Source organism: Protopterus annectens, chromosome 4.part0 (genome assembly GCF_019279795.1).
Source record: "Protopterus annectens isolate FY-2018-M chromosome 4.part0, PAN1.0, whole genome shotgun sequence".
Classification (NCBI taxonomy): domain Eukaryota; kingdom Metazoa; phylum Chordata; order Ceratodontiformes; family Protopteridae; genus Protopterus; species Protopterus annectens.
In genome coordinates, this window is record NC_056733.1 from 1,305,471,681 (window position 1) to 1,305,497,956 (window position 26,276).

The 26,276-nt window shown below is 37.0% G+C and overlaps 1 protein-coding gene across 5 annotated transcripts in view; it reads right to left on the reverse strand.

Annotated features, from left to right (window-relative positions):
* Positions 1–26,276, reverse strand: part of ACSL6 (acyl-CoA synthetase long chain family member 6) — a 1,926,773-nt gene that overhangs the window by 1,053,714 nt on the left and 846,783 nt on the right. For 2 of the 5 annotated variants that reach the window (XM_044069184.1, XM_044069182.1), the window contains exon 11: positions 2,799–2,876. The exons of 1 other annotated variant lie outside the window; for it this stretch is intronic. In XM_044069184.1, the coding sequence (XP_043925119.1) occupies positions 2,799–2,876 (78 nt within the window). Of the gene's footprint in view, positions 1–2,666; positions 2,745–2,798; positions 2,877–26,276 lie in introns of all 5 variants that reach the window. 2 more of the 5 variants (XM_044069186.1, XM_044069183.1) reach the window with 2 other exon arrangements.

The following is a 26,276-nucleotide window of genomic DNA, read 5'->3' on the forward strand; positions in this document are numbered from 1 at the left end:
GAAGCCAAGACATTTTTGGGATATGACTTTGCAAAAAGGCCTTACTTCTATATGACTCCCCAAGCTTATGGAATATACACAAACTGCTAGATGGATGCAAAACAGAATGTGGTGGAATCCTGGTATCTCAGACAGAGTTCCTTGGCAATGTCTATATTGTTGGAAAGTTATCCACTGTATCTTCAGCTGATATTTGATAGCTTCATTGAGGACTATGTCTATGGGAAGCCAAGACATTTTTGGGATATGACTTTGCAAAAAGGCCTTTCTTCTATATGACTCCCCAAGCTTATGGAAAATACACAAACTGCTAGATGGATGCAAAACAAAATGTGGTGGAATCCTGGTATCTCAGACAGAGTTCCCTGCTTCCCAAAAATGTGCAACAGTGAATGATGTTCTCTCTGTTGTTCAATGGGACTAAAATCTCACAGACAGCTCGAGACAGACAATTGTGGTGGCATGCCCTCCTGAAATGATACAACCATCCTGAGAAGCCTTGCCAAGTACTTTATGTTGCTAAAAGCAGGCATACCTAAGACCTGCCCAGTACCTGTACACCAATACACTTAATACCGGTACTCTGATACACTAAATACCTGTATACCAATACACTTAATACATGTATACAAATACACTTAATACCTGTATACCGATACACTTAATACCTGTACACCAATACAGTTTTTTGCAACTTGTATCTCTGAAGTGATGCCCATCTGATAAAGGTTGTGTGTGTGTGTGTGTGTGTGTGTGTGTGTGTGTGTGTGTGTGTGTGTGTGTGTGTGTGTGTGTGTGTGTGTGTGTGAGTGTATACATGTGGGTGCTCGCACATCATGGCTTTAGCATTTGATAATGCACCTCCCCACCCACTACCTGCAGATTTTTTTCTGTTGCAGCATTCATGGCATCACTAATGCATCATGGGTTTACAAAATGTTTCTAGTGTCCATTGCAGACTTAGCTGATCCTGTATGAATCAACTGCCAGAAGTCATAAACATCAGTTTTGCCCATATCAGTCCTGCATTTCAGGTAAGTCATACTTCTCAGTCTGTTGTATCATTGCACATCTGTGCATTGCACTAATGCCTTGTCCTTCAAATGCAATTTCTTATATTGCGTTCAGTTTTGCAAAATTCACACCTCTGAATGGGATGAAACATAACATTTGACAGTGTTCTATCTAATAACAGTACACAGAAACTGTCAAGGAGATGTGTTACACTTTTTGAAAGTTATAAATCCAAGCAGCCTTTTTATAATGAAAATTACTGCCCCACTTTACAGATAGTAGAGTACTACTCTGAAAGTTATATATTAAGTTTGCAAAACATTTGTGCTGAAATGGAGGCAAAGTAAGAAGCATGGTTATTTAGGATATTTTTTGACTAATATGGGAATATATGAAATAAAATTCATATCTGGGTATGTATTGGAAGTTGCTCATTGTATGAGCTTCATTTTATGAAATTTTAAGACATGTAACACATACAATGAATGCAAAGAAACCTAACATAAAAATCAGTAGACTGTTCATTAACACATATATAGTCACTTGCGCAATATATGATTTTTATTGGTATGGTGATCACAAAGGTAAGCAATACCTACAAGCCAGGAGTAATGTTTTCTATAAATATCATTCGGTCAAACTTTCTCAAGCTTTATTACCAGGTTTGGCTCACAGCTCTGGCATGAAGGGATAATGTTCTGAATAAGATTCATGTGACCCAGGATTGAATAGCAACCCAGGAACTGGAAGAACTGGATACAGGAGGGGAAGGGATATTGCATGGTTGACATCAGCTCATTCATCATGACCGAGTGAAGTAACTTTGGCTGCTGTAATACTAACCACCTGTGGAAGCTGGATGTACAAGTGAAGTATCAAAGCTTGTGGATGTGTATAGTGGCCAAGAAACATACAGTGTGGCTGTAATTGAGCACAAATGGTTTGAAACATGTGCAGGACCTGGCACTGCAAGTAATACATCAGGGCTGTAATGTCGACTGGGGTTTAGGGCATAAAACACCCAGATAAATTTCTTCACTATCAGATCCTTGCCCATAATGGCTCTTACCCAAAGATAATGGACAGGCTACCAGGACGAGCTGGTGTTCTTCAGGTATGGGGAATCAAAAATTACATAAAAAATATTTATTACCAAGTTTATAAATAACTTGTTCCAATGTAAGTTCTTTAAATAATTACAGTACAGAGAAGCAGAATAAAACATATTAATGCATCTTCAGAAATCAAAAAGAATTGTCCTGGAGAAACACAGCCTTAAAATAGTAGAATGTGCAGAATTTCAAATACTGTTATAGCACTCCTTTTTTAAAGGATACCATTTATTTAAAAAAAAAGGAGTCCTGATAATGGTGAATACAAACGTAAGATAAGAAGAGCACAGTTTATTCTGATATAGCTTCAGGTTTGTACATTTTTCACTTTTCCTGCAGTGTTACTTACTTCTTGTACAAGCTGAGCTTGATGTTAATGTCTGTGGGAAAACTTTTGAGCAGAATAGCAAATGATACAGGTCAATTAAATGCAATTAAAAGCACATACCATGTTAGGAAAATTGCATAATATGTATGAACAATACCCCCACTTCAATATATAAAGTCCTGAATATGTTACGGACTACAGCTATACCTTACCTGCACCATCCTTTCAAACATGTGAGCTAAAGGCAAATAGGAAATGTGTACATCCTCGGAAGTAGGAGATAACTGACTCTGGAAAACAAAACAAGGAGTCAAGCAAGGCTTACTCAGACAGGCTTTCCTTACCTGAATAACTCTTTCAAACATGTGAGCGAGAGGTAGGAAGGAGATTAGCACATCATCCTGATTCGGAAATATCACTTTCTGCAGGTGAAGGGCATGGGAGACAGAAAGGAGAGAAACACTGACAGGAAGACAACAAGAGAGTCATGAAAATGACAAGAAAAAATGGCACTATAGGACTACAAGGTGAAATGTTTTCAAGAGAATTAAACAAGTACAGAGTTAGGGAATAATATCAATGAAATCAGGTTACTGCAGCAGGAGCAGAAGTTTATGCTGTTATATCCAAGTTCGCATGGTTAAAATCTGTTCAACCAGAGTGCGATAACATCTGTAAAAAAGGCTCCATGACAGAAATGCAACAAAAAAAATGGATCAGCACTAGGAAATGGGCTCATAAAAGAGTGAGCTATAGATCAAACAGTGAAAAATCTAAACTCACTGTAAAATTTCTAAAGCATTCTTGAAGGGAGGGAGGTCTTCAATGTCCCTGCACCCCTGACATGAGGGACTATGCCTCCCCCCAGTCCTCTGCTTTCATATATAGTTGCTCTGAGGTCACTGTACCTTGGAGTAAGGGGATTTCTCCAAGATAGCTCAGTCTTAATTTTAATATTCATTGGACAGCGATCACACTTCACTGATCACACTCTTGAATGTCAATTTGGAAAGAGCTGCATTTCTGTCTGACACCCCAGAAAATATCTCAAATGTACTACAAGTTACAATTTTGGACAACATTTAAATATAAAATCACTTATAAGCTACTAATAAGAAAAAAATGTGCAGTACCCTCTTCAAGTGAGCTTTTAATATAACAGAGCTACATTTTAAACATGCACATGTAACATTTTGTTTGCTTTAGTAATAGAAAACACACTGTTTATAGTTTTGTACTCCTGCATGCAGGAATGTCCTAGTGTGGTAGAGGTCATAGAAGTTATGTTGACAGTGGTCATAGCCACCCTAGCTGTCAACTGTCCCTGATTTTGCCTCATATTTTGGTCTGTTCTTCTTAGAATTTGAAATTTTCTGGCAAATCAATGAGGATTGCAGTCACTAATAATGATACTGTATACGTTTGATTTTCAGGCTTAACATCTTTCAGAAAATGGATGCTAATGTAAGCCTTGTTATTATACCAACTTTCTAAATATATAAGGCACGTATCTAAATCTGTTCCTAATTTTGGGCCTTTAGTCCATATTATTTTTGGCTTTGTCCTTGATTTTTGTGCTATGAGATTGATAAGTATGTTAGTGGTGAATTATTAAATGAAGTCAAAGTGCTGCCTGAAAAACTGCAGCCATCAATTACCGAGTTATTGAAGTTGTAACAGTAATCAATGCATTGTCCCAATCATTATGATGTATCAAGGCAAAGCATGTTGGCATGGCATTTGACTGCAGCAGTTATTTGTTAGCCAAATCTGCAGCCAGGATTTTGGGAATTACATACATATTTTACATCAATTTCCAGAATGTAGCAGCTACCAAATCAAGCACCCTCTCCCTGATCAGACAATGCATTTTTCTGGAAAGCATATGTTTTTCAGCACTGAAAAAGGCTCCTGAAATGAAAGGTCTAAACAAAATCCATTTAAACTAGATATTTTGAAAAGAAACGTAATTTAGTAAAATACTGAAACATATAAAATAAAACATTGATAAATATGCTGGAACTTTTTAAATTTAAATTCCAGCACATCTCATTGCATACAATAATTTTAAACAAGTTTACACTATCGTGCATATGGTATATGCCTGGCTACACCCTTGTTGGTTGTAGAGGTCAATAATGTTTCTACATTGTGAAGACAAATTTGTGCCTTCAGCCTATGATAACAGTGAATAGGTATGGAGGAAAATGGAAGAGATGCCCAGCTCTGTGTCACTGCAGGATAAGGCCTGAATGTGACATAGGTGAACAGGGATCAATCAGTAATCCAGATACTGGTGAAGCTGGCTAATGGAGGTGGGAGTGAGGGAGAGCAGCATACAAAGCTGCACTGCTGATTACTAGCGGAGGGTCAGAGACATAGCATGTAGCATTAAATGCAATGGATGTGCATAGCCCACCAAGCAGCATTTTGAGCTGTAGGCTTGACCTGTGCATGTGTGACAACATGCACATGTCAAGTCATCAGTAGTGTGGGGTATGACAAACAGAGAGTCACAGAGGTGGGTTGGGAAAGTTAATGCTAAGCAGAAAAAACATAACATCTGCTTGTATTATGGCTTTCTGTGATAAGCTCTTATTGAAAAGAAATAAACAGACTGGTCGGGTCATGGTAGGGTTGATATTCAGCAAGCAGTTAGGAAATATATATATATATATATATATATATATATATATATATATATATATATAAATATAGATTTACTATCACAGTGTTGAGGTGGATTCGGTGGAATCCACTTTGACTAAGTCCGGAGGCCGAACGGTGACAATGTCGAATCTGACATTGTTGAAGTACAAATCTCGCCCCTATCTCGATCCATGTTAATGCTTGTTCTGAGGTTGAATTTGAGACATACTTTGACAATGGCGGAATTCGACATTGTCACTTTCGCGGACGTGGGTCGATGATACCATCATTCAACCGAGTCCACTTCAGCATTGTATTAGTAAACCTATATATATATATATATATATATATATATATATATATATATATATATATATATATATATATATATTAAAAGCTATGTGGTGCATGGTGCACTCATATAATGAATATAAATAGGGGAAAAGTACTTGGTGTACATCAAGTTGTTCTTAACATGGTTTAGAAATATATTTCATTATGTTTCTCCCGATGAATCTGCATTTCATTATGTTTGTTGTGATAAATACGGAAATGCGTGGTGTGTGACATGTCTATGGTCATATAGTCTTCATTCACATGTTCATCTTGTAGATGCTTCATGTTCTTTTTCCACCAGGTGTGTTTAATGTCATGCTTGCTGTTTTGGATATACTAGTTAGGATGTGTTTCTTTTATTCTGAAGCATACCCAGAGAAGAGATGTTTTGTACTAGTGAAACCTTTGCTTTGCTCTGACTGGCATCTTAAACTGGTACGTGTTTTAGAAAAATGTTTTGGAGAGTATACTGTGACATGGGCCATTTATACAGCTGATAATAAGCTTATTATGGTGCAGGTGCAGAAGTGTAGTTATATTAAATATGTTGTGCAGGTGTAACTGTGTAGTTCTTATATTGCAGTAAGGTGGGCCTTGTAGGGTACAGGGCCAAATACACGTCTGATACTGTGTCTTTTATGTGGAGCATGATTATTAAGGCTGCATTCAGTTTTCTTGGTCTTCACTTTGCTGAGCTTTTTATTAAAGTCATTGTTCACTAAGTACTGGTGAGCTGCTTACACTTCAGTCAGCTACACTTTGGCAAGGTATCCCGTAGCCAGAAATAAATACTGCTCATGCAATTTAGTGTCATACTCTCCTGCTATTTTCAGAAGCTCATGGGTAATGCTAATATGACCCAGGTGGCTCACTAAAGAACTTACAGCTGTCCATATGAATGTCACATTTCTTTCTAAAGGGATTAAGGCTGACAGATATCTAATATCCTTAGGGATATAATTTCACAACTTTGTAAATTGATAGAAACAAGTCTACTTCTTATTTTACAGTAGTTTTTAACACAAACCACTAGTGAGCCTTTATGCTGAGCTGTCTGGGATTTGGAAGTATTTTTTCAAATGTGTAATAATCAGATGTGTAGGATAATTAATACTGATAAAGCCTATGCACTGGCTTCCCCTACCAAATACAACGTGAATCAAATATAACCCCAGTTCTTGAGATTTTACCTCCAAAGGTGTACCAGCTAGGTCATGACATTTGTTTATGAAGCATTTTTAGATTTTTAATGTTCTTATAGTAATAAAGCATGTTATACTCCAGAATGGTCTTATTAAGGAGACAAAGATATGAACTAAGAGGACAGAAAGGAGACAGAGAAAAGAACCAACATGAAGGAGATACACTTAAAGATCACGTGAATCACATTCTGTATCTTTATTACAATATGCTTTACATTTTCATCAAATTTAAAGAGTTGTAATTATAAACCTGTTTCTCACTTGTGCTGGTCTGGTGCTCAGTCAAAAATCACATGACAGAGGCAGAGTGAATCACAAATTGATCTGTGTGCAATGGCATTAGAATATTCCCTACCGTGTACCTGGTGGATGCCACTTACATGGTACATTATGTAAATAGGAATCCACAGCGTAGTCTATGATTCACAAATGTGTGAATCATGGAGTAGACCAATGAGTAGGGAAAGGCACTTATTGGACTACTACTGTATAGGTAATGCTGCACCATCCACAGCATGACACCCCATACTGAATGTGCTGCTCATCATAATACTGTGTGGAACATAATCATGATCATTAAATAGAAATGCAGCTCACATATAACAACAAAAAAGGAATTCAATAGCACAACCCATTCAGTAGCACAGTGCAAACAAGCACACTGCTACAACCACCCCTGATCTGCACCCCCCATACACATACACAGTGACAGTCCCGCCATTGGATGGACAGGTGATTACCCTGATTACATACTTAGTAATAAGATACCCTTTATAGTCATAGGCAATGAGATACATATTTTTATGGGTTCATAAGTTCATAGGTATGTGCTAAGCTTGCTGCCCTTGTGGGCCATTTAAAGCATGTACAATTTCACTTTTTGTGTTCAAAATAATCTATTGCATTTGGTTAGAGATTGGCCTTACCAATCCCATGGTCAGTATTTATATATTACCTGTAATGAGTATACCTGGGATCATACCATAAATAATTCAAGGGGACACATGTATGGGATAAAGCATTTAGGAGTTACCCCTGTCCATTAGTAGTACAGGGGCAGTTCTGGGGTAAATTTTCTGTTTCTCAAGTTGCCCTTGAATATGGACATTTATGAGTTGATCTTGCCCAGGACTTCAGAAGACTGTATACAGCATGCCTCCTCAGTGGGCAGGAGCACTAACAGTACTGTTGTGGACAGATGACTCATACACTTGTAGGAGGAAGCACATGCTTGTTAATAGCTTATGTCCATCTTGGTGTCAAGATACACTTGCATCCTAATCCTCTTGCAGCACATTGTTTCTCTCACTGTCTATCAATGTCAGTTGAGAGTAGACAACAGACTATCTCTTAGTTCTTTGATATCTTTGCCTTTGTTTATTTCTTTATTTTATTTTATGTTTTCAGTGCTTTAACTACAAATTCTTGCATGTATTGTCTTCATTCGCAAGATACTTATTGTGACAATTTACTGCATAAAACTATGTCTAATGAGCTCTTCTTCCTTTTGTAGTTTCACTTTCTAAATGTCAATAATATGACACAAGAAATGATGCTCTGCTTAACAAACCTAAGCCACACTTATATCCTAACATCGTACGTAATAAGTATTAGTCTGATCGTCTTTAAGCTGGCTGTCAGCAAACACCTGCAGGCACATTGTCAGATTTGCTCTGAATATTCATCTAACAGCTGCTGTGGTACCTGTGATGTCATGGTCAAAAAGGATACATGATGATCATGTAACTGCTGCTATGGCATCTGTGATGTCATAGTCAAACAGGATACATGATGATCATGGAGCATCTGTACACCTGTAATGGCTTATTAGGTAAACATGTTACCTTATGTCTTAAATCAGGACTTTCACAGCCAGAGCAATATAAATAGTCACACATTGCACATACAGTAGGTAATACATGTCCATGGTAGTATTTGCACTGCAGACCCATAACTGCTCCATGCAATTTCATGACTAGTAAAGGCTTGTAATCCCAGTTCTTCAGGTTTGTGAACTGGTAATGCAGTACAAGTCCCATGTCTGGGACAGCACACTATGGTTATGTAAATAGTAAACATTTTTCATCAATAATTATCCCTAAATCTTTATATAAGTTAACTACTCTGAGTTGGGAGTTATCCAAAAAAGGTAGAGCAGAAGGTGACGATACATTTAGACTGCACCAAAATTCCTGATGATTAAAGCTGAATGGTAATAAAAAAATCTGTACATTTCACAGTTGAATATACATTTGTTTGAACTGGTTCCTTATTTCTAGGGCCATTGCTAAAATTAAAAAAAAAAAAAAAAAAAAAAAAAAAAATATATATATATATATATATATATATTTATTTATAGGAGACTACATTTTGATTGACAGCAAAATCAAGTGAATGCAACTCAACTGTAAAAATATTGATCCACAAAGGATCAAAAAATATATAAAACAGATGTTTTTGCAGAGGATTAAGCCCCCATACACCTCCAATGTGGGGGGGGGATGCACTCCCTAACACCCCATGTTAATTATATATTCAAACTCTGAGATCGCACTACAGTGGCAAATGGGCATATTCCCTGATCTTGCAAGTATGGCAAGTGCACGGCCCCAAAACTCATGAATGCAATTAATAAAACAAAAAGCCAGCACACAGTAGTGTAAGGTGCATGTGAAATTCTATTAATTCAAACATGAATTAGGCAAAAACAGACTGGTTTCAGCCAAAAAATTACTAAGCCTTCTTCAGTGTTGAAAATAACACAATGAATCAATACCTAATATACATCTATGTAACAACAGATATGTACAATTATCCTGCTGATTGGTTGGCTTAATTGTTCATTTAAACTGGGTGGAAATAATCCCCCTAGCTTGATGATCCACTTTTTCCTCTTTATTATTCAATATGGTATGCCAACCTGATTTATTAACCCGATCCCCAACTATTCTGTCAATAACAGTAAACCTAAAATTGGCTGAGGTATGTACCAAAAAATGCTTGTATAATGCATTATTTGGTCTTTTCTGCCTGATGTCGCTAATGTGTTCAGATATACGTAACCTGACCGGATGAGACATTTGTCTGATATAGAAAGCAGAACAGGTACAGGTGGCCAGGTATATGACCCAATCAGTCCCACAGTTAGCAAGAAATCTAATATCAAAGACTGTTCCTGTATTTCTTCTGGTGAATTGTTTAGATTTCTCCACCCTAACACAATGTGCACAATGCCCACATGGAAAACATCCCTGCAACAAATCCCCAGTTAATGTGCATTGGGATTGTTCCCCACCCAAAATCAGTCCATGTTTATAATGATTAAAATAAGAACCCATGGTTTTACCTCTGCGATAAGAAAAGAAACATCTATCGTTTAGTATACCCGATAGTCTTTGGTCCGCTAGGAGTATATTCCAATCTTTATTAACACTATCGTCCAAAAGTAGTTACCAATCTGGTAACAGGTTGGCCCTGTTGTGGTTTCTCCTTGTACACCAAGAGGTCTTCCATATCTATTGAAGATGTAAAATTACTGGCTGTAAAAATCGTGCCAGGTTTGTATCCCTGGGCCTTGAACCTATTAATAAGATCTTGTTTATAAAAGTGATATTTATCAGGGTGGGAACAAATTGAATTCTGGGGATGTTGTGTGTAATACAGGGTGGGTGAAAACTGGAAGTGTGTAACAATGAATTATATTGTGGATACTTAGGAAAAACCTGAGTATCCAATGTGTGATCCATGTTCCTGGTAATCAAGACATCCAAAAAGGTGATTTGTTCAACATGGTAGTTAACTGTAAACTGAATACCCCACTTTTTGCCATTAATGTACTCCATAAACTCGTGCAAATAGTTCACATCAGCCCTCCAGACCATCCAGCAATCGTCAAGGTAGCGTCTTCACATGTCAATTTCATCAAGGAAAAGGTTATGAGTGACATCATAAATTAACTGTTCCTCCACATAAGCCATAAAAAGTCTGCATAAATGGGAGCAAACGAGGCCCCCATGGTCGTACCCTGCACCTGCCAAAAACACTTCCCATGATAACACAAGGTGTTTTTTGTAAGTACATGTTCAGCAAGGCAAATGAGAAATGTATTAAAACCCAGTGGGTAAAGCTCAGCTTGGTAAAGCCAATATTATAAAGCCCATAGACCGGCCCAGTGAGGAATATTGGTGTATAGGGATGCCACATCCAAGGTGCATAACAGCCACCCTGGTTCAAGTTGTATATCCGAGATGATCTGTAGGAACTGGGTGGTGTCCTGGATCCAGGATCTAACATGCTTCAAAAGTGGCTGAAGATGTTGTGTTAAGAATTGTGAAAGTGGTTCTGTAGCAGATCCATGACCAGATACAAGTGGTCGTCCCAGGGGATCTTGTAGATTTTTATGTATTTTGGGTAGCAGGTATAAATATTGGTGTCTAGGATCAGAGACAGTCAAATGGTGCATAGTTTGAGAAATAATACCCTCGTCCTTAGCTGACAATAGAAATTGGACAATTTGTTGTTTGAATCTGGGACCAGGATCCAGAGGCATGTGCATGTAGTAACGACCATTGCTCAACTGTCTTTGCTCAACTGTCTCTAAGCCTTGGCATCATATTTAGCCCAATCCATAACCACTATGGCCCCACCCTTATCAGCTGGTAAGATCACTAGATCCCTGTTGTGTTGTAAATCTAAAACAATCTGTTGTTCATTTCTCAAGAGGTTGTGAGCCCTAATCACAGAGTCCCAGGAAAGAAAATGTAGATCTTTGAGAACCATATTTTGAAACATGTAAACTGAATGCTGCATGGGGGGCATAAATGTGGATTTAAAAAATTTGAAGGTTTTGGAATCTCCAACTGTAGGTGAAGAATCAAAATTCAACCTGAGATTCAATAAACGACAAAAATCTATTACATATTATGCTAAGTAATCCTCAAACACAAAAAAGCAGGTATAAAGTTAAGTCCTTTATTGAGAAGTTGCAATTCAACCTGTGTGAGTGATGTATAAGAAATATCCAGTACATTGTAGCAAGTATCTATTTGCGTGTCATGACTTTATGTAGAGATGCTACACTGTTGATTCCCGTGATGCTTTCTCCTTCCCCTCCATATCCTACCCCTAAAGAGATATCAGAATTCTGATGTTTTGGCTGGGGGTACTGCAGTGTATTGTGCCTCCGAATCCATCATGGAGAACGATTCATCCCCTGATGTACCACTAAATTGGTTGGAAGTTTTCTTCAAAATTGACCTGGGCCTTTTCCTCTTGGAGGGTTTGCCACCCACACTAGTAAATTTGACATTTTTGTTGGGACCAAAGGGCTTACCCCACTCATAATCATCCTTGCTTCATGGAAATTTCCCATTTTCCTATCCTTCAATTGTTGTTCCAGGGCCAATAGTTCTTGGCTTAATTGGTTTAAGCAGGTAGCATAACATGTCTGCCACTCAAATTTCTTAGTTTCCTCACAGATCGAAGCTACCTCTGTGATGCTTAAAACAGTGCAACAGGGAACCTCTACGAATCTTAGGATTAGATCAGATGGTGGACTATAACAATATACTCACTAGTGTCCTCAATTCAGTTTCTCCAATCAGGAAAATTAGGGCGAAGGCAAATTATGCTCCATGGCTAAGTAGGGACACAAGAGTCTTACTAAAGTCTAGAGACAAGGCCTGGAAGCAATGGAAAAAGGACAGCTCTAATCAAGCCAATCAAAACTGCAAACAACTTAGGTATCTGGCTAAAAATCAAATCAAACTTGATAAACAAAGTACTTCCTTGGTCTCCAAAACAGACATTCAAAGGACACCCAAAAATGTTGGCATGCTATCAATTCTCTATTAAAACCTGGAATAACGACCACTCCTACTCCCACCTTCCCCAATAATAATAATAAAGACATAGCTTCCCAACTTTATTATCACTTTACTAACTCAGTCCAGATGCTGTCCACCCAACTATCCAAAAATAGATCTTCATCTGCCTCTAGGAAATGTCCAGATGACATGCCTTCCTTCACTCTCTCACCTGTTCCTATCTCTGAAATCAAAAGACTCCTCCTAAACTTGAAACCTACCACTCTTGCAGCTGACAGTATACCTGCTAACTTCCTAAAAAGAGCAGCTGAATACTTATCTTACTCAGTTTCAATTCTTATCAACCGATCTATTCAAGAAGTCTATCTCCCTCTACTATGGAAGATATCATATATTACACCTCTACATAAAGATGGCAATTCTTACGATTTCTCAAACTACCGTCCAATAACCATACTTCCTCCCTTATCTAAGCTTCTTGAGAAATGTATTCGCTCTCAAGTTATGCAATTCCTGAACACACATAAGCTCCTCCCCACCAGTCAACACGGCTTCTGCCCACACCACAGCACAACTACTGCTCTTCTCTCTTTTATTAATCAGGTTAACCAGCATAGAAACAATAATAATTATGGATCTGCTATTTTTTTAGATCTATCCAAAGCTTTCAACATGGTCTCACACACAAAACTTTTAGATGCTCTAACCTCCCTATCCTTTGCTCCCTCTGCCATCTCCTGGTTCAAAAACTATCTCTCAGACAGACAGCAATCTGTCCAATGGCAAGGTGAACTATCTCCTCTATTTCCAACTACCATAGGTGTACCACAACGCTCAATCCTGGGCCCATTACTTTTTTCTATCTTCACAACAATCTACATACCGCTACCCAGCAGGCCACACTTCTACAGTATAGAGATGACTCAACGCTTATCTGCTCAGCCACATCTCTGACTACCCTACAGCAGCTGACCTAAGAATCCTTTACTTCTGTTGAAAGCTGGATCACTGACATCCAACTTATTCTAAACCCAAACAAGGCTAAATTACTCTTGTTCACCCCTAATAAATCTAAATCTACTCCCCTAACTTTCTCTATCTCCTCTAGAAATGGTACTGTTATCTCTCCTATGGCCCATACTAAGCTCCTTGGGGTAGAAATAGACAAAAATCTTTTCTTTGATGTCCATATTGCTCAGACCAGCCAGAATGTCCATAGAAAAATGGGAACTCTTTATAGACACAAGAATTTTCGCACAGACAAAGCACAAATCACCTTAGCTCAAATTCACCTACTGTCCATCCTTATGTATGCAGCACCAATCCTGACCCACATTAGAAAAACTGACCTTGACAAAACTGAGTTATGTTATAACAAAGATGCCAAATTTACTAACAACTCTACCTTCAGAACCCATCACTGCCAGGCACTTAGGGATATTCAATGGCTAGAATTTCCTCAACTACTCACCTACAAACAGCTAGTCAGTGCCTTCAACATCCTTTAATACCCTGACAAAACTCCAACTCAACAACTACTTTCCCACTATTCTACTAATTGTCCATTACGTTCTACCAATAAATCTCTCCTCTGTATAACTAGTGCCAACAATACTTAAGGAAAAGCTCTATACTTTCATACCATAGCTAAAAACTGGAATAACCTCCCCTCTTCTATAATGTCTTCCTCTACTATCACACAATTCAAAAAATCACTCAAATCACACCTCAGGAAAACCTAGATTTGCCCATGTATAACATAAAGATGACTGCATTTCTTATTCCACTTTGCTTCCTTCCTAATCTTCCTACTGTTGAAATAACACAAGATTATAAGGTCTAGACTTGTAGACTTGTAATTATTTCATGGTTTATTGGGACCATTGTTATTATGCATGTCTCTGTGCTGTCATTGTTTGTCTATTTTTGTTACTTAATCTATTGAATTGTGGAGCTTTCCTCCTCGGGCCTCCACTGAAAATAGACCTGATCCAGTTAGATTATCCCGGTTAACAAATGCAAAATAAATAAATAAATAAATACTTTTTTTTGTCCGAAACCGGTCTGTTTTTGCCTAATTCATGTCTGAATAAATATAATTTCACAGGCACCTTACACTACTGTGTGCTGGCTTTTTGTTTTATTAATTGTTTTATTAATTACATATTCCCTGATCCCCACTGTACTGCGATCTCCAACATACAATCAGCTTTATTGGTTTTATCCCAGTCGATGAAAACACTCATCTACGTATCACTATGCATCTATATATATCTATCTATCTATCTATATATATATATATATATATATATATATATATATATATATATATATATATATATATACATATTTGTGTGTGTGTGTGTGTGTGTGTGTGTGTGTGTATGGGTGCACTTAAATTAATGAAAACACCTAAATGTTGATATCACTAACATCAAAATAAAAACATTCAAAAAAACTTCAACATTTAATTATGTATACTCCGAGATACATCTGTATATTTTAACTCAGAGGTTGCATACTACAGGGGAAAACACATATTCTCAAATGCTTGTAATGCAACAGTTTTGCACACATGACAACCATCTGTTTTGTCGATCAAAGTGTGCCAAAGACTCACAAAGCATCCAAATCTGCCTGTCCATTATATATATAGATATATAATGGGCACAATGCAGTAGCTTAAATGAACTTACACCTCATGCAGTGTCATATTATGCACACAAACAGCAAATGACTGCAAGGCTTTTCTGTCAGAAATGCAAAAGGTGTTGGGTCATTAAGGGGAAATAAATTCCATTCTGCAGACTATTTAACCCTATTTCTTAAGAAAAGTAAATGGAAAATCACATGGAATAGTCAACCTTTAACTCATCACAAACTCTGAGATGTGAATTTAATGTTAACTAAAACCAAAATAAAGAGGAAAGATGAATAGATTCTATACGACAGAAGGAAATTCATTTCACTCTTTAAACTGCATATATGAAATCAACTCAAAACAGTCAAGAAATATGTTTTTAAAACACTGTTAATATCAAAATGGATTTTTTTGTCTTTTCCCCTTGCATACACCTCTAGATTTAAGGAAACTCAGAACAATGTTAAAATGAATTTACTAAAAATGAATGGATTAGTATTATGTTCTGATTGCTTTGAAGAAGGGAATGCTAAGTTGCCACAATATTTAATGAGATATAATAAGTTAGATGAATCTATTAACCAGTTACTATTATCCATCAATAAGAAATTAAAATGAATTTGTAGGTAATATGAGAGAAGAGGAACAGAACACTATTCCCCCATTATATGAATATATGAATGCTATCACTGAAGGTAAACTGACCTACTAAGGACGCCTGTACAAGTTATATAAGTTAATTATAAATAATAATAATAATTTTAATGCAAAATTCTGGAACTTTTTAGATAGTAGTGGATTGACTGACTCAATAGATGGTAAGAATAAAACTTTGTTACTTAAATCAGCTAGTCAAACGTTAAGCTTATACTGGAAAGTTTTTATGTGGAAATATATACACAGAATGTTTGTTATTCCATTAAAATCTTAAGTTTAGTAAAATGACTCCTCCAGTCTGAGATGTAATAAAGATGTAAAAGCTGATTGGACATACATGTTTATGGACCATGAAAAACTAAATGTATGTTGGGAAGAGATAAATATATTTTAAGGGATTATGGTCTGTCAACTGTTCTTTAACTAGATCAATAATACCAATGAATATTTCACTTCCTTTATCTGTAAAAGGCAAACAACAAAAAATGTTTTTGAGTCTTCTGACAGTAGCTAGAAAAGTTAATTACAAAAAACTGTTACTCGAACTCCTTTCCTACATTCAAAGAATTTTTAAATTTAACAGCAATGATATGTAAAACTGAAAAAGAAATGATTAGAATAAGATATATAAATCATATTAAGATTTTTTGGTTGTTGGGATAGCCTTGAAATGTTGCTATTGAAATACCTAGACTCTTAATGTGTTAATTGTATAATATTACCTTGATGACTTAATATATTCCTAACATTGTATAACAGTATCTGATATTGAATGTCTTCCTTTTCTGTGTAAATATTGTATACATGTTATATCACTAAACATTTTCTTAAAAAATATGCTATTTTGTACCAGCAGAGTTTCAAAGTACAGGAAATATATACTCATAAAATTAGAGTTAAAAATGATTAAAAGTTCACATCAAAAATCACATTACGCTCTGTAATAGGAATACCAAGGAATACTGGGAACCCCATTGCTTGTGTTAAAGGCTGCAGTAAAAAGGTCACATTTCTGCAACGTGGTATTAGCATTTGCATATTCAGAGAAACATTAGCTGCAATGAGGAAAGACCTCATTATTGGCTAATCTGCATGTCTTTGAATCCAGTTAACAACTATGAGTGCAGATCAACACTTCACTGTGGTAGTTAACAGTGGCAGCTAAAGCATCATGTTAGCACCATCACACACACACACACACACACACACACACACACACACACACACACACACACACACACACACACACACACACACACACACACACACACACACACACACACACACACACACACACACACACACACACACACACACACACACACACACACACACACACACACACACACACACACATACACACGCCCACACACAAAACACATAGCCCATGCCTGTTCTTGTGTTGGCAGAACATCCTGGATGTCTCATTTTTTCTGCCCTGGTAAATTATGGATGATTACATTCAGCCATTAATACCAGATATTAGAGCTTCACATGTCATTATCATTCATTACATTTATGGTAATGCAAAAGCTGTTATACTAGTGACCTCCAAAGTTTGACGGAGTAATAATTAAAATCACTCCCTATTACTGGGTCTTTCTTGTACTATGAGGTTTGGGAAGAAAGATGTACTTTATATACATAGACAGATAGAATACCTCTCAACTGTACAGATTTTTGCAGAATGTCCAGACTTTTGCCTCATGTTTTTGGTCTGTTTCTCATAAAAATTCTGGGTTTCTGGCAAATGGCTGAGGGTTGAAGTCACTAAGAAATGACTGACATTTCAGCTTCAGACTTCCTATCCTTCAGAAAATGTATGCCACTACAAATCCTATTATTCTAGCAACTTTTTAAGTTTATTAGAACATTATTTAAAATCTGTCCCTATTTTTGGGCCTTTGTCCCCATATTAATTTAGGCTCTGTCCTTATTTTGTGCACTAAGAGGTTGAGAGCTATGACAGACAGATATACAGATGGAATGTCCTTTAAAGGAAAATAAGTTGTCATAAATTGAGAGGTATGCTTCCGTATCCTTCTTCCTCATAACTCATTTGTTGCATACACTGAATGATGCACAAGATCCTTAGTGTAAAACTTATTAGTGGGCATGGTGGGTTAATGTTGATGTATCTTGTAGCATTGGTGCAAGGATAAAAACTTCCCCTTTTGTAATTTACTTTTAGCCTTTTGCATTACATCCTTGGTGTCTAATAGTGATGCAGAGGACTAATACCCTCTGTGGGAGCGTACAGGGTTGGAATCCTTATAGTGTCTTTAAGGCATGCTACATATAGTATCCTTGGTATCTATTGGTTCTCTGCTCCACATTATTTTTTTAATTAAGTGCCTTTAAGTCATGCTATATAGAGTATCCTGGGTGTCTAGTGTTCTTCCTTGAGCTAGTGGTCCCCCAACCCACATCTTTAGTGTTCTCCCTGGTGTCTAGATTTCCACCAACATTGTAGGCTTTGATCATACTAGTGATGAGAGGGAGAAAATTAATGAACTGAATGATGTTGAAACTAGATTAAGTGAGAGGGGGTACAATAAAGATCTCCTACTTAGGTATAAAAGGAGACAACTTGTGAAAAGAAATGAGGGTCCTTGGAAATTTGATAAATCAAGATGTACTATGGAAAAAGTGGTAGCTCCGAAATATATTGAGAAAGAAGATATTGCTGGGGAAAAATTATTCTTTGTTACTAAATTTACCTCATTTTCAGAAAAATTAAAGAGAATAATGATGAGATATTGGTATTTAATTAAGGAGGATGATAAAATAGGTCATTTGTTCCCCGAATATATTACCTTTTCGTATAAAAGGAGAAAGAATATAAAAGAGTTATTAAATTATAATTTTATGAAAGGGAATGAAATTAAGAATTCTACTTTGGGTACATATCAATGTGGACACTGTAGTTTGTGTGATAGGGTGATGAATGTGGAGAGTATTAATGGTATTTTTATTAATCCCAAATTCTATTTCAACTGCAGGTCGGTGGGTGTAGTTTATGCTTTATGTTGTTCTTGTAAAGATGTTTGGTATATTGGGCAAACAAAAAGAATGGTTAGAATTCCTGTTTTAGAACACTTAAGAGATATTAGAAATTGTAGTGAAGTAAGTCCTGCGGCACAGCATTTCCTTGAAAAACATGGAGGCTCTCCTAGTAGTTTGAAGTTTTGTGTTTTGGGTAAACCTTTCTCCATGGGAGGGAGTGATTATTCTCAAAAATTAATGGAATTAGAGACAAAAATGATTCTGAAATTTAAAACTTTAAAGCCCTTTGGACTTAATCTGGAACTGGCTATTTAATTTAATGTAATTTGATATAAGTAAATGAAACCAATTTTCACAATTAAATTAACATATTTATATAATATTTTTTAATAACTTGAATAAAATGTGTTTATTTTATAATTGGTAAATAAAATGTATAATTAATTGAAGCAAAATAGATAGTAAACATGTGAATTCAGAAAGATAAATTTAAAATGTTTAAATTTAATATAAAATGGGGAAGAAATGTTGATTGAATAATTGAATGAACTGATTAAGTTGTTTGTGTTAATTGCTTTGTAAGGTGTATATAAATGTGCTTTAAGCATACACTTTTTTGTGATCCCTTGGAGGCGAAAGGCCGAGGTACCAGATCGCATTGCTAATAAAGGAAAATACTGGTAAAGTGCTTGGACTTATGTTTTGTTACATATTGTAGGCTTTGTTCATTAATCTAGGGGTGTGCAGAATTGTAACAGCCACCCCTATCCATACACACACACACACACACACACACATACACACACACACACATGCACAAATACATACACACACACACACACACACACACACACACACACACACACACACACACACACACACACACACACACACACACACACACACACACACACACACACACACACACACACACACACACACACACACACACACACACACACACACACACATATACACACACATACATACACACACACACACACACACACACACACACACACACACACACACACACACACACACATATACACATGTGCATGCACACTTACAAATACTCACACATGCAGTCCCAGACATACACATTCTCAAACAGCCCCTAACACTAAATGGCCACTAAACTTCCTAGCACTACTACTACCATGATGGATAAACACAGCCTTTTGGTTGTATTCATTACCACAAGTGGCCAGGATTAGCCATTCTACTTTGTGGAGTATTGCTCAGCTGCATAAATGCCTTAGCACAGGTAGCTCTGGAGAATAAATGGCTGATCTTCATAGACCTCTCCACAAGAACACCTCATTACCATATAGCACAGCCACAGAGAGAGCCCACCACTGTGCTGCACAGCTTCATGTTACAGTACCATAGTAGGGCTGCCTCTGAATACAAAAATGAGGCCATGATGTGAACTGAATTCAGCTTGATATAGCTAGTCACAGTATAAGGTTGCCCCTTAAGATGCCATTTGGCAAGTGCTCTTTTTCTGTACATTCCCTTTGCTCATTCATTTATTGGCTTGGGAATCTTATGCCCAAGTTTCTTTGGAGAGTCTGTAATAATGGATCGAAACTGTGGATTGGAAGAATGTACTTCAAAGAGAATGTTCTTAGTTTCATAGGGGGTTACTAGGCTAAAGGGCCTAGAACCCTTACAAGCCTAACTATATTTATCCCGAGTTGCCCCAATTGTTGGTGGTTAGGCAAGTCAAGTTTGCAGAGATAAGGGTCTATGGTAATTAATAGTGACTTTCTCTGTCCAGAAGGGACATGGTCACCACCCTGGAATAATTCTTAGTCAGTGCAGTCTTAAAGTTAGTATATAAGTAAGGGGGTGTCGGAGTGCAGGGGGACTGCCACCTCAAATGAAAATTCTTTGCTATTGTTTAGGTGAAGGATATTTTGATATGTTAATATGCATCTTCAAGCAAAAGTGGACTAGTTCAGACTTGGATAGTGCAGGAGACTTATTTAGGCGGTCTTTTAGTAGGTGTGTGCATCTTTCTAACTTTGAGCACATATTAAAAGACAAATTATATAAGACTAGGCCGTAACCATTTGAAATGTCAGGATCCACTAAAGCATGTCCCCAAACACATAGGCTGAACGTCCAAAAAACCATACTTACATATACTAAGTGTGAGATGGCAGTTTCTTGGAATATTTCCTTTTCTCTGACATATGGCAATCTCAACATTAGTATATAAAAGTTTGGGGGTGGGAAGCTTGCCTCCCTGCAAAAAAGTAGTTTAAAAGAGAAGAGCAATGTTACCGATCTGATATTCTCATGCATTTTGATCCTTTTTTTTTGGACTTGTCAGCACTTGGCATTTTGAGTGCTGACATTTCAATAGGGAGCTGACTGGGCTCTTCTCCTGTACTTCCCAGGGTGAATTAGTCCCCCCCTCCTCTGTCATACTTCTTACTATTTCCTTCTCTCTGAACATAGTCAATCTAATTCATAGATACAGTCCAAATATAATTATGCTTACGCTACGTAATCTAGTCACTTCTGTTACAAGTTGTGTACTTAGCGTGTATAATGTCATCCCTATGAACTGTAACTTACTATTTCCCCAGATCATCACACCAAACTGCTAGGGGTTATCATAGACAATAATCTTAAATTTGACCTACAGGTCAACAAAACCATACAGACCATCAATAAGAAGCTTGGATCACTGTGTAGAAACAAGACATTTTTAACCCCAGTGGCTAGAACTGCAATCACCCGATCACACCTACTCTCTACTCTTTTATATGCCTCGCCTGTACTCTCAAACCTCAACAAATCCGAACTAGGTAAGCTGTCCCATAGCTATAATCACATTGCCAGATTTGCCACTGGCTCCACGTATAGAACCCACCACTGCCAGAACCTTAAACAACTAGAGTGGTTAGAGCTGCCCAGCTTAATTCACTTCAATCAATTCTTAATATTGCACAATATTTTGTACCACCCTGAAGATACCCCCTCACTTAAAAATATTATTAAGTCATATAGCAACCTGAGATCCCTATGGTCAGCTGATAAACTACTGGTCCAAAGCCACAAAGCTAATAACTCCGCTAGTGAATCCCTGTTTGCCAGCTTCATTAGCAAAACCTGGAATTCATTACCAAACTATATAAACTCTACAATCCAACAAAAGTCTCTTAAAAAAAACCCTCAAACAGTATCTTAAAGTGAAATGGCTATGCCCATGTACCAACCCCGATTATTATAAACTGAAAGTATATTCTGTAACTATCATAACTTGTAACTACATCACCAAGCTCTGCTTCCAATCTGATGTCTCTTACTTTTAATTGTGTCTGTCCATGAGAATTGTGAGTCCCTACTAGGGAACACTACTAAGCCACTGTATATAATCACTTTGTTTTTATAATTGTTTGCTAACTTCTGTGTAATCTATGTAAGTTTGTCTATGTGTAGCTTTTCTCCCCGGGCCTCCACTGAAAATGGACATGTATCCAGTTGGACTATCCTGGTAAACAAATGTAAAATAAAATAAAATGTAAAATAAATAAATAACTTGTGAATTCTTTAACTATTGCCAGTGGTCTTTTTTCAGCTTATCTCTCTCCAAATATTTGTACTCTGTGGATATAAGTTCACACTGCATGAACAGAAGTTGTGAATTTCTTTTACTTAGTTAATATGTTATTTTTCTGTGTTAGGTTTTATATTAACTTCATTATTTAAGTATAACCATATTGTGTCAAATAGGAGTCAGACTTTTCTGGTAAGCAAACGTCAATTAAAACAAACAAATAAATAAATAGATAAAAATAAACAGTACCATGCATGGCATGTGGGACACAGGCAGAATGGTCTCAAGAAAACATTGTGACAGCACAATATAACTGCATTAGTTAAAAACATTTGTAGCATCTGGTTACTACCTGCATTATAGCTGGCCTGCTGAGTGTAACTACATCTCTGCATAGATTTGTAGGTATGTACTAGGCTAGCTATCACCGGGGTCTTTTTAAGCCTAGCCATGCATCCCAAATCTCTGACAAATTCTGGTACCCTTGATAAGTGTAAGCAGGGGGGCTGAGAGATGGACTATTTACAGGCTGATTGCTTCTACAGAGTCAGAGGTGCCAAACAAAGAGTGAATTTCTGGTTTCGCATCCAGTTGTACAAGTTACACTTGAACTGGTTTAAGGGGGAACACTGCTTCATATGGATGGGTAGCCTGTTCCAGAGAAGGGGTAATATCTGGGGTACATACCTGGTTCCAGCAGGTCTTATTTAAATCACAGGTAAGGTTTAAGTTTTTAAAATGTGTAATTCTGCTGCTGATTTTTTGCAGATATGCAGGAGGTCCAGCAGACTGGGGTCCAAAGATACCTTGTATGTAAGGCATAGATCTCCCCTTAACAGCCTGTAGGAGACAGAATAGAGGGATACGTCTCTGAGTCAGTCTGCATAGGACATATTATTTACTCCCTGTATATTTTTAGTGAGGAACCTCTCTGGATGTTCCAGTTGTTGAATGTGCCTGGTTAGGTACATACCAAGAGACACTGCACTCATTGATAGGTCTGATACAGATGTGGGAATAGCTTTACATTTTTACTGACATGTACATGACATGAGCCTTTATGCTCTATTCCATCTCCTTAAGTTCACTATCCTTGTTTGCAGCTTCATTCAAGGTTGACTGTCCTAATAAACATACCTCGTACCTCTCAACTGTACAGATTTTAACAGAATGTCCAAACTTTTACCTCATATTTTTAGCCTTTAACTCATAAAATTGTGCTTTTCTGGCAAATCATTACCAAATCTTTGAGAACTGAAGTCAGAAAAAATGGCAGACATTTGAGATTCAGACTTCATACCCTTCAGAAAATGTATTTTAATACAAAACCTGTTATTCTATCAACTTCCTAAGTTTGTAACAGCAATATTTAAAAATTGTCCGTATTTTGGGCATTTGTCCCCCCATTATTTATGGCTTTGTCCAGATTTCTTGCTCTAACAGGTTAAGAGCTATGGACTGTCTTAAAAACTTACATATGTCCTATTTTTCTTCCCCATATATTGTTTCTGTGTAGTGTACTGCTATTCACATCTCCCATTTGTTTATTTCTCTGGGTTCCTTTCTCTTAATAAGGATAAGAGAATGCAATAATATGAAGAAATTTTCATTTATAATACGAAAGAATATGACCAGCTCAAATACTAATGAAAGTAACACCATAAAGTGACAGAGATTTCTTTAATTTTTTTTTGTACAGCAGACTTGTTTACTAAGGTTTTATGATGTGGAATAACACTAATATCAGTTTGTATGGTAAAAAGAACCATAAAGCAAGGTTAAGTGGCTCTGATGACCTCAAATATTATGTCATTAGCTGACTTAATAAAAAAAAAAAAATTACCTCTATGAAATATGTTTAACATTATACTGGTTGGTGAAATATGATATTTTATATTACATTTAGCACTATGCGTGATGAAACGACCTTGAACTTTTGAAAACTTGTACTGCAACATTGCTTAGCTAGCTGATAGCATAAATTTGAATTCCATATTCCTTTTGTTTACATTGCTTTTGATACTAAAAAAAATATAATATTTTCACCATGCCGGTGAGGCAAGATTTTTATAGTAATATTCACAAATGAGTCACAGTGTGTGTGAACAGTTATGTCATTTTATTATTCTATACTGTAAAATTATATAAGAAATCTGTAAATGGGATACAAGTGGCAGCATTATCTGAACATTTTTCTTATATTTTGTTTTATGTATATTTTATTGAAATTTTGTTTATCATGGTAGAACACTGAATTTGACCAAGTAAAGTCTTAGCCTCGGTTACAAACAAAGTAGTGACAATAAAGCAGAGTTAAATTGTAATGTGCATAACAAAACAGCAGTTAGAGCATAAACAGCCTCACGCAGCATAGCAGAATATATACATTTACAAGTAATAGTTGCAGCAGCACCAAACAATAGGGAGGAACAGAAATGTACAGAAAAAAATTATGGCTAAAGAAACTTAACTTACATGCTGGTAGTGTGAGAGGTTATGAAAATGTGGATCTGACAATATATTTGCAAACAAGTGAGGTGGAAGGTAGTTCATTTAAGTTAGAAGGGGACAGGACAAAAGATAATTCACTTTAGTTTGGATGAAAAGGTGATGGATAGTAAGAAGAGAAGTGGAATTATTTATGTACGCAAATGGAAGGGGGAAAGAATAGATTGGGGGCAGGGAGTTCAATATAACAGAGTAGGGTTAAGGTGTTTGCCTTACAAACAGAAGGTGCAGGATTTGAGTCTCACAAGGGATAATTGGCTAGGCTTAAAATGGCTCACAAGGGCAGTTAGCTTAGTACCAACCTATGAACCTATGAACCTATGAACAGAGAAATTTAGTGAACTGGGAGTTTAATAGGATGAATAGAGTGTTGGTGTGTATTTTGGCATATGCATTTAAATGTTCAGGGAGGTAATGTGTGAAACGAGGTCTGAAGTGTTTGTAGCCTGTATTTTCAGTAAGTTTATGTGGTAGAGAATGCCAGAGTGTAGGGTCAAGAATGGAGAAGCTGTGACCAGTGGAATGTAGTTTCATATTGGGAGTTAGAGGAAATGTGCTATTGGAGGCTTTTCTTCTAATGTTATAGCTTTGGTCAGATATGGTTAGTTTTGTTCTGAGTGGTGAACAAGTGCCAGTTTGAAAAAAATGGGAGCCAAGAAGGAGGCTAGCTCTGCCATTAATAGAAAGTCACTTAGATATCTCACTGGTGAGACAGTGGGGGCTCATGTCTAGGGGAGTTAGGTATGAAGTGACAGATTTTAGAATGAGTTTGTAACATGGCATTGTGTTTCTCTCTGAGGTAGTGACAAACAGAGTCAGAACATATTCAAGTTGGGCAAGCAATACCCCTTTGCCTATGGTAGCACTTGCAGGCTGGGAAAGGAACTGAGCTATATTTTGGGCCTAGAATAACAGTTAGTTGACTTTGGCTCTGATTTCTGAATGTGGATTTTGAAAATGAGGGACTGGTCAAGCCAGATGTCCAGGTAGAAGTGGTGGATTCGATGAGGTTGTTGTCTTGGTCTTTAATATGAAGTGAGGTAAGGGGCTTTGGCAAGCTTCGTAGAGCCAAATAACATGGACTTAGTCTTTTTAGAGTTGAGATGTAGTTTTATGGAGAAAAGTTATTTGCTTAGTTGTAAAATATCAACCTGTAACTGGTTTTGAATGGAGATGGCATTAGGGTTAGATCTTCAGATAGCCATGTCAACAGTGTATTAGAGGAGTTGTACGTGAGGAAGGGCAAGAGGGATTTTAGTTATGAAAACTGAGAATAGCTGAGGGGGCCAGAACTGAACCTTGAGATACACATGAGAGACTGAGGGTTCCTATCAGCAAACCGAAGATGCATGTTTTCGAATGTGTCTTGGTCGAACTGACAAAACCGAAACTGCAAAATATTGAAGTGGCAAGTAAGCAGATTC